Source organism: Oryzias latipes, chromosome 5, assembly GCF_053564925.1.
Source record: "Oryzias latipes strain Hd-rR chromosome 5, Olatipes_Hd-rR_3.1".
In the NCBI taxonomy this organism is placed as follows: Eukaryota; Metazoa; Chordata; class Actinopteri; order Beloniformes; family Adrianichthyidae; genus Oryzias; species Oryzias latipes.
The window spans coordinates 22,973,398-22,993,337 of NC_136241.1; the positions used below are offsets into that span (position 1 = coordinate 22,973,398).

At 42.2% G+C, this 19,940-nt stretch overlaps 1 protein-coding gene across 2 annotated transcripts in view; it reads left to right on the forward strand.

The window, feature by feature from the left end:
- Positions 1 to 19,940, forward strand: part of pik3c2b (phosphatidylinositol-4-phosphate 3-kinase, catalytic subunit type 2 beta) — a 43,965-nt gene that overhangs the window by 20,435 nt on the left and 3,590 nt on the right. For both annotated transcript variants that reach the window (XM_011475234.4, XM_011475235.4), the window contains exons 5-29: positions 6,581 to 6,701; positions 8,597 to 8,708; positions 9,223 to 9,302; positions 9,399 to 9,462; positions 9,718 to 9,864; positions 9,943 to 9,976; positions 10,159 to 10,354; positions 10,705 to 10,827; positions 10,924 to 11,091; positions 11,863 to 11,977; positions 13,190 to 13,332; positions 13,489 to 13,677; positions 14,252 to 14,345; positions 14,891 to 14,985; positions 15,490 to 15,670; positions 15,788 to 15,895; positions 15,985 to 16,077; positions 16,150 to 16,279; positions 16,350 to 16,486; positions 16,701 to 16,870; positions 17,026 to 17,182; positions 18,267 to 18,376; positions 18,783 to 18,984; positions 19,076 to 19,197; positions 19,277 to 19,394. In XM_011475234.4, the coding sequence (XP_011473536.1) occupies positions 6,581 to 6,701; positions 8,597 to 8,708; positions 9,223 to 9,302; positions 9,399 to 9,462; positions 9,718 to 9,864; positions 9,943 to 9,976; positions 10,159 to 10,354; positions 10,705 to 10,827; positions 10,924 to 11,091; positions 11,863 to 11,977; positions 13,190 to 13,332; positions 13,489 to 13,677; positions 14,252 to 14,345; positions 14,891 to 14,985; positions 15,490 to 15,670; positions 15,788 to 15,895; positions 15,985 to 16,077; positions 16,150 to 16,279; positions 16,350 to 16,486; positions 16,701 to 16,870; positions 17,026 to 17,182; positions 18,267 to 18,376; positions 18,783 to 18,984; positions 19,076 to 19,197; positions 19,277 to 19,394 (3,209 nt within the window). The remainder of the gene's footprint in view (positions 1 to 6,580; positions 6,702 to 8,596; positions 8,709 to 9,222; positions 9,303 to 9,398; positions 9,463 to 9,717; positions 9,865 to 9,942; positions 9,977 to 10,158; positions 10,355 to 10,704; positions 10,828 to 10,923; positions 11,092 to 11,862; positions 11,978 to 13,189; positions 13,333 to 13,488; positions 13,678 to 14,251; positions 14,346 to 14,890; positions 14,986 to 15,489; positions 15,671 to 15,787; positions 15,896 to 15,984; positions 16,078 to 16,149; positions 16,280 to 16,349; positions 16,487 to 16,700; positions 16,871 to 17,025; positions 17,183 to 18,266; positions 18,377 to 18,782; positions 18,985 to 19,075; positions 19,198 to 19,276; positions 19,395 to 19,940) is intronic.

Here is a 19,940-nt window from a genome sequence, read left to right on the forward strand (position 1 = left end):
CAGTGCCAGAGTCTACAGCGGGGGTCTCAAACTCGCGGCCCGCAGGCTATTTGCGGCCCCCAAGATGATATTTTGCGGTCCCCGCCTTAATATGAAGGTTTAATGTTACTGCAGGCCGCCAGTTTGTATGAATGACACTTTTTCATTGTCGTGTGAGAAGCTGACCAACCAATCACAGTGGGGTATATGACTCTTGGGGTAGTGACAATGTGACAATGACAGGGTTTGAAAGCAGGAAACCGGACAGCCCCCTCCCCGGACCACATTAAGGAGTTCCTTACTTTCCTTTAGAACGTATTTATTCGCTCGTAATTTTCTAAATACATGTAGTCCGTGCTGAACTTCTCTCTGGGCCGCACAGAACCGGAGGAAGGTTTAGGGTTTTGGTCAAGCGCGCGGCGGCGTGTCACCCCCGACCACAAACGGTTTATGCACGGCAGTTACGGCAGCACACCGCTCCCGTGGGAGTCGGGTCAGCTGAGGAGAATAAATGTCCCATACCTACATGCGTGACAGCTAACGGGGCTTGAACTTTAAACACGTGTGAGAGACAACAACATTAGTTTTAGACTCACTGAAAATACGTGGAGAAAATGCAAAGATGGACGTGTTTGAGATGAACCAGCACCTCGCCTGGATCGATGGGGACACCAGGCGGGGGGGCTGTTAGATGAAAGCGAATCTGCAGCAAGACTGAAGGACAACAGTTGGAGTTGTCCTTAACATTCAATTTAGTTTTAATATTCTTCTCCCCCTTAGTATGATCTGTGTTATTATATATGTTATGATAATTTTAATGTTTTGTGATGTATGTAGCCTTTTTTAATGAATTGGTATTTTAAATTATTTTAATTAATCACTCCACTACAAAAACCATCAGGACACATGTCCCATAATGCATTGTTTTGTAGTCTGTAGGGCAGCTTTCAGTCAGTTCAGTTTCCAGCTGTGTCCGGGTAGGTTTGCCCCTTGCTCCCACCCCTTTTTCGCGATATTTTTGTGATGATTGACAGTTGATGTTGGAGCAAAAACAAAAATATATGTCACACACCAGGTGATCTGCGCAGCGTTGAGTTCACCTGGGTGATCTCAAACACGCTTATTGTGCATCTTGGCTGCACTTATTTGGTGTCACAAAGATAAATTTCCATCCGTTTTCTTTACTATTTGTACTGTCATGACAGCGATGCTTTCGTCAGTTTACCTTCTTGTTGCATCTTCAAAAGTGCAGAATAAAATGTGACACTGAATTTGAAACAGCACATTGTAATTTCTGCATCTATTATTAAAGTATTTATTAGTAATACAGTGGAAATTAGTAGATTTGGTTAGAATGTTGATTTACGGTATGCGCCCCTAAATTTTCTGGTTGTGCCCCTAAAATTATCAGTTAGGGGCCACTGTGCTCCTAGTGAAAAAAGTTAGTCTGGAGCCCTGTGATGCACACCTAAAGTGCCCCGTAGTAGTTATTGCTATTTATTTTGCTTTTTTTGTAAATCACATATATAAGTCCCATATGAGTACTAGTCGCACCACCAGCCAAACTATCCAAAAAACGCAAATTATACTCTGAAAATTACGATATTTGTGACATAGAAAATACACTAGGTAGACCACTACATCTTTATTTTTCTTAACAGAGCTTTTTATTTCTGTTTAACCAGTAAAGTTAGGTTGCGGGTGTAAGAGGGTGTAATCTAACAGGAGAGCACGTAAACAGAGAGCTGAAGGGGGGCCCGGGTAGCTCCACTCCAATAGTACCGCTCTCAACTCAGAGGTGAATTTCTAATGAACTTCTGCTGCTCTGCAGGAACTATGTCCTAGAAAACAACTGGGGATTTTGATTTAGGCTAAAAACAATATAATCATAATGAAAGACCACTGGGAACGCTTTTACAATAGATCAAAAGATGATTGAAGTGGGTCTTCAAAAGACAAAGACTTGCCTACTAGAAAGGTAACAGTATCTTAAAACAAACTATCTCAGCAGGAAAGTTGGGTTGTTATTCACCTTCTACACAAAACCCTCATCAGAGCTCTACTGGGTTTAAAAGTTCACATGGATAAAAAAGGAGTGAGACTGTTTAAAATTCAAAACCGACCCAAGAAGTTTAAAAGCTGGAATCTTTTAGACCGATACTGCTCTTTTCTTTCTGTACAGTCCAGCTGCTGCGTTTGGAGTAAAGACATACAGTCCCTGACAAAAGTCTTGTCGCTTATCCATTTTGTAGAAACAAAAGCGTATAACCTCACTTTTAATGATTCCATTGGTTTTAGAAATGTCTCATATGAAAGCTAAAACCCTCCCAAATTGTGTTCAATATACTAAAATAAAATTGCTTCACTGAAGAAAGATTGATCATTTAATGAACACAGAAAGGTCACATTTTGGCAAGACAAAAGTTTTGTCGCCTTGTCATATGATGCACCCAATCCTATATTACAGCCTCACCTGTGATCAATTACTGATCAATCAATTAGTGGGTGTGTATAAAAAGAACCCCAGCACACCAGGCCTTCACATCATCTGCAACTTGACCTCTGACAACATGCCTAAGATTCACCCTGAGACCAAAGCGTTGATTATCAAGAGGCTGAAGACCAGATCCACTGCTGAGGTGGCTGACACCTTCAATGTGTCTCAGCGTCAAGTACAAAGAATAAGAAAAAGATTTGAAGAGACTGGAGATGTTTTTGACAAGCCCAGGTCCGGCAGACCCCGCTAGACAACTGCTCAGGAGGACCGTTTGTTGGTTGGAAAATCCAAGGCCAGCCCCTTTTCCACTGCAGCAGAGCTCCACCAGGCCTGGTCACCTCAAGTCCCTGTGTCAACCAGAACAGTTTGTAGAATTCTGTCTCAAAATGGCCTCCATGGTCGAATCAGTGCCCAGAAACCAGCACTAAACAAAAGGCAATTGAAAAAACGTGTGGCATTTGCCAAGGCCCACAGCCTGCTAAAAGGATGGATGCTGGAAAATCAAATCAAATCAAATCAACCTTTATTTATATAGCACTTTTTCGACAACAGATGTCACTCAAAGTGCTGTGCATAAAATACAATAAAATTTAAAAACAAGATGACAAGACAAACCGTGCGACAACCCCCCCCCCCCCCCCCCCCCCCCCCCCGCAAAAACACACACACACCCACACACACACACATCAATAAATAAATAAAAAAGTGATAGAATGATAGAATGTAGAGACCTGGCTTTGTCCTGAGGTGGGAAAACGATAGTTTGGGGACATGTCCACACCAGCGACCCCCCAACCCAAGTTCACGGAGTACACCACCACAGAACCCCCCAGATCCGATCAAAAGAGTCAGACCCAGGAGATCCCACTGTAGCGACCCCGCTCACTGAGAAGGGTCAGTCACTGATGTGGAGGATCCCTCAGAGGGAAACACTGGAGTGTAATAAAATGTAAAAGGAATAAAATTAAAATATATATAAAACATGGACAAAAAACAAATAATTACATAAACCTCAATAGGCATATGAAATAGTAAGAGCGTCTTAAAAATTAATAGAATAAATAAATAAATGTATTTATATACACATATAAAACTAGTTAAAAGAAAAATAAATTAATTAAAATATTTAAAAATAATAATAATAATAAATTAAAAATAATAATAATAATAATAAAATAAATAAATAAAATAAAATAAAAAATAAAAAATCCTAAAATTCAACTAAAAGCTAAATTAAAAAGGTAGGTCTTAAGCCTTCCTTTAAAAACATGAACTGTCTCTGCAGCCCTGAGGCTCTCTGGGAGGCTGTCCCACAGTCGAGGTCCGTAAAAACTGAATGAGGCCTCGCCGTACGTTTTTGTTCTAACTTTTGGGATAACCAAAAGGCCTGTATCAGAGGACCTCAGGGTCCGCGAGGGCTCATACTTTAAAATCATGTCAGATAAATATGAAGGCCCAAGACCATAAAAACATTTGTAAACCAATAAAAGAACTTTAAAATCAATCCAGAATTGCACAGGGAGCCAATGCAGCGATCTTAAAATCGGTGTAATGTGTTCCCGCCCCCTGGTCCTCGTCAGAACGCGTGCTGCTGAATTTTGCAGCAGTTGAAGATTTGCTATTCTTGTTCTGGGAAGACCAGAGAGCAGGGCATTACAATAATCCAATCTGCTGGTAATAAAAGCATGCATTAGCACCTCTGTACTGGCAAGAGAGAGAAATGGGCGGACTCTGGATATATTTTTTAGATGATAAAATCCTGTTTTTGTGATGTTTTTAATTTGTGGGATAAAATTCAACTCAGAGTCAAAAATGACACCCAGGTTTCTCACACACTGAGAAGTTTTGTAATTCTTTAGTTTAGATAAAACTATGTCTCTCTTGTCTTCAGAACCGATCACTAAAACCTCTGTTTTGTCCTGGTTTAGCTGTAGAAAGTTCTCCGCCATCCATGACTCAATGTCTAAAATGCATTTTAAGAGTGTGTTGACCGACTCTTCATCATCAGGAGACACAGCGATGTAGAGTTGAGTGTCATCAGCATAGCTGTGGAAACAAACGCCATGCCTCCTGATGACGTCCCCCAGTGGCAACATATATAGATTAAAAAGTAGTGGGCCTAAAATTGAACCTTGGGGGACCCCACAGTTGATGTCGAAGACCCTTGAGGAGCAAGTATCCATACTTACGTAAAAACTTCGATCTGTGAGATAGGAATAAAACCACTTTAGTACAGTACCAGAGATGCCCAAACCTCTCAGTCTGTTGAGTAAAATACTGTGATCTACAGTGTCGAAAGCAGCACTAAGATCCAGTAGTACCAGAACTGAGAGTTTCTGACAATCCAGGTTACATCTAATATCATTTACTATTTTAACAAGGGCCGTCTCTGTGCTGTGGTTCGTCCTAAAACCAGATTGATATTTTTCAAATATGTTATTTTCTATTTAAAAACTCATTAAATTGGATTAAAACAGTTTTTTCAATCATTTTACTTAAAAATGGTAAGTTGGATACTGGACGATAATTGTTATAGTTGTTTGGATCTAAATTACTCTTCTTCAGAAGAGGCCTCACCACTGCCGTTTTAAAGGCAGCAGGGAAGACACCTGTCTGAAGACAGTAATTTACTATATTTAAAAGCTCAAACTCAAAGAAGTCATAAAATGTTTTCAACAACGATGTGGGGATTGGGTCTAAAAGGCAGGTGGTTGGCTTTAACTGGGAGAAAACCTGACCAAGTCCCACAGCATCAACCAGGACAAAACTTTCCAGTGTTTCCTCTGATAAATACAATGCTATAGATTCATTAAAAGCAACACCTTTTTGAATTAAAAGAGTAGATCTAATAGCATTGATTTTACTCCTGAAGTGGTCTGCAAAACTCTCACATACAGCATCTTAGGCTGCTATGGAGGACCTTTGAGAGTCTCTTTTAGTTAAACTGTCTATTGTTTTAAAAAGAACTCTAGGATCATTTTTGTTTTGTAAAATTAAGTTAGGAAAAGTGGCAGAAGGTGGATTTCTCAGATGAGTCTTCAGTTGAATTACATCACAGCCGCCGCAAATATTGCAGGAGACCAACTGGAGCCGGCATGGACCCAAGATTCACCCAGAAAACAGTAAAGTTTGGTGGCGCAAAAATCATGGTCTGGGGTCACATCCACTATGGGGGTGTGCAAAACATTTGCAGGATGGAAGGCAATATCAATAGCCTAAAATATCAAGAAGTATTAGCTACCTCTTACATTCCCAACCATAAAAGGGGTCAAATTCTGCAGCAGGATGGTGCTCCATCGCATACTTCCATCTCTACATCAAAGTTCCTCAAGGCGAAGAAGATCAAGGTGCTCCAGGACTGGCCAGCCCAGTCACCAGACATGAACATCATTGAGCATGTCTGGGGTAGAATGAAAGAGGAAGCATGGAAGACGAAACCAAAGAATCTTTATGAACTCTGGGAGGCATGTAAGACTGCTTTCTTTGCTATTCCTGATGACTTCATCGATAAATTGTATGAATCATTGTCAAACCGCATGGATGCTGTCCTTCAAGCTCATGGAAGTCATACAAGATATTAAATATGGATCTCATAGTAGCACTACTTAATTCACTGATGTTATGCAACATATTTTTGTTTTTGAAGTAAATTAATTGTTGAATTTTCACATTACTCTCTGTAGGCGACAAAACTTTTGTCTTGCCAAAATGTGACCTGTGTTCATTAAATGATCAATCTTTCTTCAGTGAAGCAATTTTATTTTAGTATATTGAACACAATTTGGGAGGGTTTTAGCTTTCATATGAGACATTTCTAAAACCAATGGAATCATTAAAAGTGAGGTTATACGCTTTTGTTTCTACAAAATGGATAAGCGACAAGACTTTTGTCAGGGACTGTACTTATGAGACCAAACATCATTCATGTCATCCAAATTACTTAGAGCCGTCTTCATCTAAAACCATCTTCCCAAAAGGAATGATTCTTTAAAATAAATGCAGCTAAATAAAAATAGACCCTTAAAAGGTTTGTGTGGGCATCTTTAATAAATAGCACAATTTCAAAGCCTAATGTGTGTGTGTGTGTGTGTGTGTGTTTGTCAGGTTCAACAACAGTGGACCTGCTCATCTACCAGACTCTCTGTTACGCTCAGGACGACCTGGACCACCTGAATGTGGATGATTACCTGCTGAAAGTTTGTGGACAAGAGGAGTTCCTCCCTAAGTAAGCTTTACAGCTCTAGGCCACGAGCTTCAGAGCTTTCCTCTTGAATTTCACTCCGTTAGGATTTGGAGCAAAGAGAAAGCAGAAGCAAGTTTGTTGGTTTAAGATGTTCTCACGCTGAGCAGCACGTGTCTGTCTGGCTTTGGCATGACTCAGACAAAAAAGTAAACTGATCTCAGATCAACCAATGCAGCTTCATGTCCTTAGTCTCCAGCTGAATCTGAAAAACGAAAGTCGGGGTTAGGATCGTCAAAACCCCAAGTCTTCCTACATTTTACATGTCATATCTCCGGAAGTTTCTCCTCTTTCTGCTTCTTGCAGCGGTGAGGATCTCCACCGCTGCAGCTGCTTCTCTGAGGGCATTTTTGCCCAAAACTCTGCAGCACAAATCTGCAGACGGGAAGCAGCTGCTGCGCTGCCGTCTGCCTCCTGACACAGGAGCTGCAGTGCAGCCGTGTCGTGCGTCGGTGGAAGTGTGTCTGTGCGATAAGCTGCAGCTGTGAGGCCGGTTGAACTTCCTGCTCTGAAACAATACCTGTTCTTCTGGACCTGGACCAGTCCATGTCCGTCCTGTGTCCGTTTAGATTGTTGTGGAACAGGGAAAAGTTTGTTTTGAAGGACAAAAATAAATGAAACCAAGAGAGACGGGGCCAGAAAGAAGAAAGAATGTTTGTTTTATTGCATTAAAGTCTTTGTAGGGTGATCAAAAAGTGCAGCGTTGAAGCAGAAACTTCCCTTGGAGTTTGAAACTGGTGACAAAGTGGACCAAATTTCTTGTGCGGGAAGCAGGCGGAGAGATGGAAGTTGTCACTTCCATGAGAACTGCGAGGGACACTGATGATTGTGGAAGGACATGACTTTTAAACCTGTCAGCTTGAAAAGGAAAGATCCAGGGTGTGAGGAAGGAGAAGCAGATGACAGGCAGATTCTGTCGAGCTTTAATGGGTTGGAAGCAGAATTCTGGATGTTTTCATGCTATTTTTGACATTTCTCAAGTTCATTAGAAACTGTAAATGTAATAATCCTCAGACTGATATCACCACCACTGACTGTATATGAGAGCTGGACCAAGCCTTTTGGAAGTCCATACCCCTAGCTCTTGAAAGTGGGCTGCTTGAAATCTGTCAATCAAACGTTTCCAATGTTCAACCCAAGACCTAATCCTTTTATTGAGGAATCTGACCTGAATAACTTGCACTGCACAAAAAATAAAACAAATAGGATTTAAAAGAATATGTTTGAAAACAAAAGTAGCAGAGCAAGAAGTGTCATTCTGCCAAATATAATGAATTATTAACTGAGTATAATGGCTATTTATTTCTCAATAAACGTCTATGGGATTTTGGCTTCTTGAAGTCAGCGGGTACTTCCTGTTTGGAGCGCAATAAGGGAGGGGTCACTCGTTCCAGTTATCATAAACAGTCACTGATCACCACATAACCCCAAGGAAAAATATCCTGCAGGGATGAATTTTTGCAGACTGGATGGATTTGGTTAAAGATATTTTCTGACTTGTTTAAAAAATTATATATTTTGGAAATTTTACCTGTTTTAAGTTCTCAACTAAAGCATTCTCCGTCCTAACACACACTTTTTACATCAATTTACTCTGAAAAGGATCTTAATTCCAATAAACCTATTATTGGGACAGTAAGTTGCAACGGAATATGAGACATAATAGGAATTAATTCAGAATAAATGGTCCATATAGGCACATAAGGTGAAAGAGTTTTGAATGTCTTTCATGGTCTAAAGAATATGGTACCAGTCAACACTGATATTATTGTGAGGCTATAGTTTCTTTTTTGGCATTTCAGAATAAAACTTTAATTGCTCTTTGTGTCACTAATCTCCATTCGGCTAACTTTTTGTTTTGTTTTTGTTTTTTGCTGCAGCTCTCAGAGTCTGGCCGGTCTGGAGATTGTCCAGCAGTGTCTGAAGTTCGACTGGGACATCCGACTGTTCCTCACCAAGAGATCTGGTGTCAACACAGAGCTGGCTCGCACGGTCCGAACACCAGATCATTTAAAGAGATTGAACTGATTTCTGCTAAAAGTCTAACTTTAACCACAACCTAAATAAAGACGCTTTAAAAACTGCTCTGCGCTGCCCCCTAAAGGTTTGGGGTTTCAACAAAGTTAGTGTAAATCTTCAGCTGCAGATGATGTTTCTCTCCATGATTCTGTTTGGATCAGCTGATGCGCCACCATTTTGGTGCAGCTCATCTCCCAACCACTGCGTACTACAGAAATAACTCCTTTTGGTATCTACAGAGCACTTTTGGGGCTTTTCAGTTATACCAAATGTGAAGCAATGGGAATTATGGTCTTTGGTGGATTTTCAGAAAAATCTTCTTCTTTCACTTTCGGCTTCTCCCATCATGATTGGACAAATATTTCTTCCCTGGTAATCAGGAGGTTAGAGTAGGATCTGTGTTTAGGAGAAGTCAGTTCAGTTTCTGGTGTCTCCAGAAAAAGAAGGGAGGACCAGTCACCTCTGAGCTTGTTTTTTTGATTGACAGAAGGAAGATGATGACACAGCATCGACCATGAACCACAGCATCCTGCTGCAGGAGCGGCCAATCAAACAGACTGTCACCAGGTGGGGGGCGGAGCCTGGAGAGTTGCTTTATGTTTTTTTTTAATTATTATCATAATTTTTTTTGCTTGATCTTATTTATGAATTTTGCTCGAACAGGGAGGCTCTGACACTTCTGCTTGACACGTTCCAAAATGAAGCTGAGACCTTCTTGCTGTCAGAGGTGCAATCACACATGCAACACACATGTGCAACTAGACATACATCCATGCAATCGCACGGAAACACATGCCAATGTACAGACACATAAATTAAGAACACATGCACTTGTAAAATTGTAAAATTAATTTTTTTTTTTCAAAATAATACTTAAAAGAAGTTTACCAATATAAAGTTTTCTTTCATATTTTCCTACATTTCCTACTGAAAGTAAAAAAAACAAACTTAAAAATAAAAATAGACTTGCTTTTCTCTGAAGGGGGAGCTGCCTCTTCACGTGGAGCGTCTCGTCCAATCTGTGAAGGCGCTCTGCAGCTCACTGGCAGCAGTGGAGACACCTGAGGTGACGGCGGCCCTCAACCAGCTCCCAGCATGCCCTTGTCGCCTGCAGCCCAAAGTACTGAAGGTGGGGCTGAAACACTGAAAACTTTGCATTTTTCATGTTTCGCCATCTTGCTTATGTTTCTTCTCCGTCTGCCCTCAGGATGCCTCAGTGCTGGCTGTAAGGCAGAACAGAGGTATGATCTATCATGGGCGTACTTCTACATGAACATGTTCATGACTGCAAACGCCACAGGCTTTCTCACAGAAAACGTTTTGAAACAGCTGCTATCAATCCGATTCTTTCCTTTTTCTTTCAAAGAAAATCTACTATTGACTTATTTGTGAGGAGCTTCAAACGGATTTTGTTCATTTTCAGAAAAAGTGGTGGAGAAGCTGACAGCAACCATCTTGGATCTGGTGGAGCTTTACTGCAGCACGTTTAATGCCAACTTTCACACAACGGCGCAGAGCCGCGGCTGCACGGCGCCGGTACAGGAGGCCGGCCTTGTCACCAACGTGCTGTCCTTCAACGTGTACGCTGCCCACCGCATCCCCATCACCTGGGCTGCCAGGTACAGCCACACAGGAATGTTAGATCGTCGTGGAAACCAGCTTCTTGCAGCAAGAAACAACTTCAGACCAGAAAAAGTTTACTCTTGTCAGGAAAGATAGGAAAGATCAGCACTAGCCTCTCACTTTAATGTCAGTAAAAAAGATTGAAACTGAATTTGGGCTTTAATTAACCATTAGAGGCTGGAAACGGAAACCTGGTAATGAATCAGATCGGAACAGATGAATACAAACAGCCCCATCAGTAAATTTTAGAAAAATGTAATCACACAGGCGTTCATCTGCTCGTCAGAAATGGTTTTCTCTGGATTTTCATGACATTGTTTTCCTGTTCTGTTCTCTGATTGGTTAGCTACGAAGGCTTCTTCCTGTCCTGCTCTCTGACTCATGGAGGGGCGGAGCTGTGCGCACCGCAAAACACCAGCAAACAGGCTGTCAGCAAATATCTGTTCCATCTAGTGGTGTGGGACCAGAGGTGTGTAGCTGGGCCTCATCTGCGAGAGAGTTGTGATGTCACATCAGCCGCACCCTAACACTGGACTCCTGCCCCTCCCCCTGCCCCCCCAAACAGGGTGTGCTTTCCCGTTCAGATTAACCAGCTGCCCCGGGAGTCTCAACTGACCGTGACGCTGTATGCCACCCCACTGCCGCCACCTGGAGGAGCCGAGGAGAAGGGGAAGCAGCGGCGCAGCATCGAAGCTCTTGGCTGGGTCACCATGCCGCTCTTTAACTTTAGACAGTAAGCCACAGCACACCACCATGAAACAGAAACCAGTTTCTCAGGATTCCAAAAATTGAGACAAAGACATAAAAAACAGATTTTACAAGATTAAAAAAAAGTGTCTGCTTCCCATCAGATGATAATGATGGGAAGCTCAGAGTGTTCACATTTAACCCTTGTGCTATCTTATATGACTCCACCCTTACATTGACGTGTTCTCCCTACCATGACAAAGGTGGATAAAGGTGGAAAGATTTCATGTAATCCATGGACACCAGTGAAGATCACAAATCATTGAAGAAAAAAGGTTCAGCGCACTGTCTAGTGGGTCTAGATGACCCAACTCCCAATGCCTAGGATAGCACAAGGGTTACGGGGTCCATAAACATAATGTAGAAAAGTTTCATCAAAAACCTTTTATAGGTAATTTAAAGCTGTGAGTGTGTAAGTCCCAGTGAGCTTTTTGGCTTCGTCCATAGGAAATGCTGATATTTTTAGATTTGTGAGAAACCCATAGAGTAAAACCATACAAGGGGCCCAGGTTTCTGCTTGTTCACTTTCTGGACTTTTTTCAGAAAGTTTAAAAGTAGTATGTCAATAATGGATATGAATTTTGAAAACCTTTAAAAAAAACAGTTAATACAATGCTATTGTTAAACTTTTCAAAACTAAACTTTTATGTGCTTGCCTCCCAAGTTTAAGCCCCCGAAGATATGAACTGGTAGTTCCTTTTTTGATGACTTAAAATGACACGTGTACAAATGGTAGTGTTTTTGTGTGTGTGCACAGTGTCTTAACATGCGGCAGGAAGTTGCTGGGTTTGTGGCCTTCTACACCGGGCAGAAGCGGTAACGCCCGAACCAGTTCTCCCAACTTCAGCCAACCGGACAGCGTGATACTGCAGGTGAGAGACCTCAGCTGCTCAAGCGATGCATAGCTGCAAGATCTTCAGCTACTCTTGGGATCCACAGCTGCTGTGGAGATCTAAAGGTGCTCTGGTGATCCTCAGCTGCTCTTGGGATCCACAGCTGCTCGGGTGACCAACAGCTGCTCTAGTGATATACAGCTTCTTTGGGGATCCACCAGCTGCTCTAGTGATGCCCAGCTGTTCTGGATATCAACATCTGCTCTGATTATTCACAGCTGCTCTGGTGATTCTCAGCTGCTCTGGAGTTTTTCAAGTGCTAGGGAGATCCACAGTTGCTCAAATGACACAAACTTTTGAAAGCATGGGGGGCATCATCCTCTTTAACTTCGGTATGCCTCACACCGGGTTGGGCTGATGGACAACACAAGCATACTGTGCTTTCATTCTGTTTGTGTCAGGCCTCAGGCTGATATGAGACTGAATGAAAACTGAACTTAAAAATGGAATCAGACATTTGTGCTTTCAATTTTTCCTAAATTTGTCTTGGCAGGATTTTTTCAGAAGCTTGTTGGTAAACATCAAAAGTTTTCTAGCTTTAAGGGGTATTTTCCTAAAATTATGGGAATCTTATAATACTAATAATATTTAGGAAGCATTTTCTTACCTGTGACCTCTGCTATGAAGGTTTTTAGTGATTTTCCAGTAACTAGATTTAAAAATGCTGTGTTTTTTTACTTTCTTCTACCATATATCAGGTTTTACCCAAGACTGGTGTTCCATAAGCTAACTGTTAAGTTAGTTAAACACTTGTACAAATCGCTGCTTCCACTTTCTTCTTCATCAAGTTTTTTGGTGTACCACAGGGCATGGTTTCAGAACCTATTTCATTTTCCAACTCGTGGTAATTTATGTTACTTATCTTTTTTTTTTTTTTAGTTGCTGTTTTACAAACCAAATTGTTTTTCAGTTGTTCAATCTTAACAAAATAATTAAAGCTGCTCTTATTGTTAGATATTGCTGTGGTTTTTATCTGTTCTGTATTTTGTTCTTTGATCAGTCTGTTTCTTCATTTTTTTATTTCTTTATGTTCAGTGCCCAGCTTGTGACTAGATCAACCTTGTAAATTATATCTGGGTTTTTTTTGTAGATGTATAATAATTATAAATAAATGAGAGAAGAGCAGTGAGCTCCAGAATGACCTCTGAACTGTCCGCTCTCCTTTAACGTGTTTATGCATTTGTCCATCAGGTGGATTTCCCCACCTCCTCCTTTGAGGTCTGCTTCAGCACCCCAGCTCCTGCAGATTTCTGTCCTCAGTATGAGTTCAAGAAACTGGACACCATCAGTCAGATGCAGCTGCAGGACGTTCTGCACAAGAAGGCTTTCTTCTGGTTAGAAACACACACATTTGTGCATAGTTAAATGTGCATCTAATGTAACTATTTTAGTTTCTCTAAGAACTCTCTTTGTTTAACCGTTGCGATGATCATTTAGACAGACTCGGAAATGGTGATGGTTGTATTCAGCTTGTGTTGTTGTATTCGAAGGCTGACAACAGACAACAAGCGCCTGCTTTGGGAGAAGAAGGCCTTCTGTCAGCAGGAGAGCGCAGCGCTGCCCCTGATCCTAGCTAGCGCCCCCTGCTGGCAGTGGGCGTGTCTTCCGGAGATATATGCGCTTCTGCGGCAGTGGGCATGCCTGAGCCACATGGACGCTCTGGGACTGCTTCACGCCTCGTACGTGTTGCACAGGTCACACACAAAAAATGTAGGCAAGGTCGGGGTGCTTCTGAAGTGACAGCTCAGGTGTGCATCTCATAGTTAATCAGGGTCACATAGGTTGTTAAATCGACAGGTTAAAGCTGCTGTTTCTGCAGGCTGCTGTAGCTCCAGCTCTTGAGGTAGAAAGACGCACACGTCATGTGGTAGAACTGTCATTCTACCACAATGACAGTTCCTTTCTGACCCACACATCATTCTACCCCATCAGCACTGAACTGCACCTTCCACAAGTCCACTGGTGTTATAAAAAAATGAAGAACTATACTACAGTCACTTTATTTTTTCTTATTTTTACAGTCACTTAATTTTTTTTTATATATTGTTTTTTATAGTCACTTTATTTTTTTCATCTTATTGTATTTTATTTTGTAAAACTTGAAGTTAGATTCCCTGTTCAGACTGGAGCTTGAGAGAAACAGAATTTCAATTTCTATGTATGTGAAAACATAGATATTGACAATAAAGTTTACTTTGACTTTGTTGCTTAGAAAAGGGTTTGTTCATAGCTATCTTTTCCTGCACGGCGCAGATTCCCGGACCAGGAGCTGAGGAGGACGGCGGTCCAGTGGATGGACTCCATCTCAGACCCAGAGCTGCTGGACTTCCTGCCTCAGCTGGTGCAGGTAAGCAGAGCAGATGGGGCTGGATTCTTCTAAGGAAAAAGCAATCCATGAGCAGTCAGGTTTACTTCCTAAGTTTAGTTTGAATGTGAATTTGATGGAGTAGGAAATTCAGTTAAACCAGCCGAGCGCTGTTCTGGATCATCTCAATTTGAGATGTTTTGATGCATTTCAGAAGAAACTCATAAGTAAGCAGATCATCTTTAGAAATCATGCACAGTTCATAACTCAGGAAGAAAAAATAGCTAAATTCTGCTTTTAGAAAATAAGTAAAAAGATCCATCAGATTCTGTTAAAACTTTCACCTTGTTTCTGCATTTCTGCACTTATTGTTTTTGGCTGAGTTAAAGGACGGAGTGCACGGTTTAAAATGTCTTTGTTGTACATGCTGTTGAAAGATTTGTTCTGGCAGGCTGGTGCATCCATATGTATGCTAAAGTAAGGATTATATTTGCAGAATCACTGCTGCTCCTTAGTAGAGAATACGGTCTCAGTAATGCAGGAAAATATCTGCTCATCTGTCCCTTTGGTCTGTTCCATCATCCCAGGCGGTGAAGTACGAGTGCTACCTGGACAGCTCTCTGGTTCGATTCCTCCTTCGCAGAGCGATCGGCGACGTTCGCATCGCTCACTACCTCTTCTGGTAAAGCGATACTCTCTTCAATTACTGTTTACTCAGGCAGATGGCCCCAGAAGATTCAGATCTGTGGAATCTGAAGACACATAATCAAAGTGTCAGGGCAGAAGGGCACCTCTTTATTTGAAACCTTTAACACCAGAGCTGCCACCAATGACATCTAAAGAACACACACCCTTTGACATATCGTACTTTTTCGACCGTTGACATGATCAACGTAAATCAGCTGATTCTGACAGCTGATTTAGGTTATTGCTTAAGAACGTCACTGTTGTAAAGTGTTTCATATTAGACCAAGGCAGCTTTTCTCAGCTTCAGAATCTGCTGGAATTATGTAAAATGCGTCATCGGTTCAAGAGTCATGGTAGTCAGAAGTATGTAAACAGTGGAGCTAAGACTCTTTTTCTGCCGGAGTTTGGTGTTTACCAACAGCTGAGATCTGGTGTTGCTGTTTTGAACTGTAAATCGTGTGTGTGTGTGTGTATGTGTGTGTGTGTGTGTATGTGCCAGGCTCCTGAAAGACAACCTGCAGGACAGTCAGTTCAGCGCTCGCTACCAGCACCTGCTGGCTGCCCTGCTGTGCTGCGTGGGCCGAAGTCTGAGGGAACAGTTCGATCGCCAGTGCTGGCTCGTCTCCATCCTCACCAAAGTCGCTCAGAAGGTCCGCGACGCCACAGCGTCCAGCAGACAGGTGAGGAGCTGATAGAGCAGACATAAAAAGATTTGTTTAAGAAGTTTTTCTGAGCTTACCAGCACAGGCAGTAGTACATGACCATGGGTGTGTGTGTGTGTGTGTGTGTGTGTTCAGGGTGTCCTCAGAGAGGCACTGGAGGAGGTAAAGAAGTTCTTCCTCCTGAACAGCAGCTGTAGACTTCCTCTGAACCCAGCAATGGTTGCTACTGGAATCAAGATCCAGGTAAAAACACACACACTTGTAGAGATGCTCATAGACACACCTACAGACACATGAAAGTAGAACAAGGAGTTTTTGTTGCTATTTTTCAGTCGTGTTCGTTCTACAACTCCAACGCCGTCCCCCTAAAGCTCTCCTTCCAGAACCTGGATCCTCATGGAGACAACGTTAATGTCATCTTTAAGGTAAGCCCTGACTCACCAGGCGCAGCAACACCTGGTTCCCCTATGAGAGCTGACGTCTCGCCCTTGGTTCAGTCAGGAGACGATCTGCGTCAGGACATGCTGACCCTGCAGATCATCCGCATTATGAACAAGATCTGGATCCAGGAGGGTCTGGACATGAAAATGGTCATCTTCAAGTGTTTTTCCACGGGCCGAGGACGAGGTAAGGATGCGGGTGTGCCACAGATGCGTGTTCTTTGCTCACAATGACAGGTGTGTTTTGCGTCTGTCAGGTATGGTGGAGATGATTCCCCAGGCGGACACTCTGAGGAAGATCCAGGTGGAGCACGGAGTTACAGGATCGTTTAAAGACCGAACGCTCGCCGACTGGCTACAGAAACACAACCCCACTGAGGAGCAGTATGACAAGGTAACACACCTGTGCAGAGAGGCACACCTGTGATGTTTCCAGTACAGTTTTAAGTTTTTATCGTTGAGTGACTTGCAACTTATGTAAAAGTGAAGATTCTGGGGATTTTTTTGTAAATGAAGTTATAGCTACTCTGATGCTGTAGGCAGGAAGCAGGTACTAAATCTCTAGGAAGTCCCTCCCCCTCACTTATCTGTGCTGTTGCACCTGTCAGGCTGTGGAGAACTTCATCTACTCGTGTGCCGGCTGCTGCGTGGCCACCTACATCCTGGGAATCTGCGACCGCCACAATGACAACATCATGCTGAAGACCAGCGGTCACATGTTCCACATCGACTTTGGAAAGTTCCTGGGACACGCGCAGATGTTTGGAAACATCAAGCGGTGAGAGCTGCCAGCTGTGTTCCTGATAACCAGAAAACTCCAGGCTGCAACCCTCTCTGCCTGCTTCAAACCTGAGAGGAGGCGTGGCCTCTTTTTTCACTGCCGTATGCGCTTCCTCTTTTACGTGTAACCACCCTGTCATGTCTCTTCTGCAGAGACCGCGCTCCTTTTGTTTTCACCTCTGACATGGCGTTCGTCATCAACGGAGGAGACAAACCGTCCAGCCGCTTCCACGACTTTGTGGATCTTTGCTGCGAGGCGTACAACCTGATCCGCAAACACGCACACCTGTTCCTCAACCTGCTGGGCCTGGTGTGTCCAACAGACACACACACACACACACAGATTACTCTCATGAACAAAAAATCACATTAACACACACAAAGACACATGAAAACTTGCATTAACAGTCATAAAAACAAACATACCTCACATGAACAAACACACAAGAACAAGCACAAAAAAACTTGCATTAAACACACACTGATGATCCACAAGAATACTTGCATTTTCATACAAACATGTGTAACTGACATTGACCAACACACACAAAGCACACACAAAAACCCTTAAAAAAGACTTGCATTAACACACACAAATAACACACAATAAAGCTTGGATTAACACAAACACACACACAGTTAACACAGATAAACAAACACACAAAAGCACACATGAAAAATTTGCATTTACACACACACACACACACACAGTATAACATACAGAAAATACACACCAAAAAAACTTGCTTTAAAATACAAAAACACATAGCACACATTAACAGACACACACCAATTGTACACAAAAACACTGACCAAAAACTTGTATTAACACAAACAAGCAGACACAGAAACACAGATGACAACATAAAGAAAAACGCGTGAAAACACACACCCAGATGACATGCATTAACACACAAAACTGGCATGAATACACACTGATAACACACAAACTAATAATAAAATAACATACTTGCATTATCACATAGAAACACACAAAAACTCAGAAAACATACATTCACATAAAAAGAAATACGGTACTCATCAATAGGTTGAAAACCTTTATTTTGTTTCTCTAAACATAGATCTATGATAAAATATTGATCAATACAATTCTTGTATAGATTTTCTTTTAAAGTTATTTTATATTATTATAGAGATAAAAATTTTAAAAGAGTGTCACCTTTGTTGAGTCATTGAGAAAACTCTTTTCATTACCAAATTAAAAGTATGCGCACACATTTAATCATAATGTGCTGATTCAGTGAATCTGAAATGAGTGTCAGTATGTTGTTTGCTACACACAAACACGCAGCCAGAGAAGAGTCCACAAACACACAAAGCTCCGTTTGGATCCTGAAACAAGCAGCTGCTTAAACTTGTGTTTGTTTGCACAGATGTTGTCCTGTGGGATTCCTGAACTGTCTGATCTGGATGATCTGAAGTACGTCTATGACGCCCTGAGGCCTCACGAGTCCGAGGCTGACGCCACCATGTACTTCACCAGGTACTCGTTCTCCCCCGACTCCCTCTATGGCTCTTCTCTGATGCTTTTTTATTCTGATGAAAACAAACTTTTTGAACCGCTAAGACGGTGATCAATGTCTGACTTCTACTCCCAGATGATTACACTCAACATGAGATAACACTTGACCAAGTTAGAATGGTTTGTTTTTTAGAAAATACACTAAAAACTCAAAAAATGGGGGGAAAATGACAAATATTTTTAGAATTTACCAAATGAAATGTTGTACTCCTGATTGGTAAAGACAAGATAGAGTCTCCAAAAACAAAGTCAATAATATTTTCTAAACATCCAAACATGACTGGAACAGAAATGTATCTGGTAAGCTTTAGAGGATGTTCCCTGACTGCAGAACCGCCCTCACCCTCCTCTGTTTGTTCTCCTACAGGCTGATTGAGTCCAGTCTGGGCAGCGTTGCCACCAAACTCAACTTCTTCATTCACAACCTGTCCCAGATGAAGTTTGCCTCGTCGGAGGAGTGTCCCACGCTGTCGTTTGCTCCCAGAGTTCACACGGCGAAGAGCGACGGCGTCATCAGGGGCCTGTACATCTGCAGTCACATCCGCACCTCCAACACCAGCAAAGGCTACGTGAGTCCACCTCTGACCCCCGCTGGGCTGCAGACCCAGCAGCGGAGATCAAGAGCTTGTGTTTACAGATGACGGTGTCTGTGTGTGTCAGGCATATGTTGTGAAGGTGGAGCGTGACGGTCAGGAGGTGCAGCTGGTCCAGAGGACGTTTGAGGAGTTTTATGAGCTTCACTGCAAGCTTAGGCTGGTCTTCCCCTCATCCAAGCTGCCCAGGTACACCAGGACCTGTTGCAAGAACCACAGAGATGAGAAAGAAACCCCAGTCTGACCCACCTTTCTGCCCCGCCCACAGCTTCCCCAGCCGTTTTGTAATTGGACGCTCCCGTAGTGAAGCAACAGCTGACAGGAGGAAGGACGAACTGAATGGTTATGTGTGGCACCTGATCCACGCCGCACCAGAGGTGGCACAGGTGAGTTGTTTTTGTCACCTGACTCCGCCCCTGCAGTGACATAAACAAATCCGCTTTGCGTATAGATTTATATTTTGCACGGGCTGCATGTGTAGAAAGCCTGAAAACAAGTTTAGCCAAGCTTCACACAAACTTTAGATCATGGCAAAGATTGCAAAGCTTCTGCTGGACGTTTGAGCTGAAGCATCAAGCAAAGCCCGGAGGGAGTGGATAAGTGGAAAGTCCATTTTAATTGGTATCACAGAAAAAGTCATTTCAATAGATAATATTAAGGACAAAATGATAAATTGTATGTAACACATGAATAAAAACACCTACTAAATACGTTTTTTTTCTTTGCCTGTAATACTCATCTTCCAATCAAGAGTGAGGATTTGTGACTGACATTTGGAACAGCCAATCACCACCTTGCTGTGCCTTTTTTTTGTTTTTTTTGTTCTTGTTTTGCCCCAACTATTTATCTTATGTTATTTTTTCAGCATTTGTTTCCTCTGTGGTTTTGTCACCCACCAAAGTAAAACAGAAAAATTATAATGATTTTTTTTA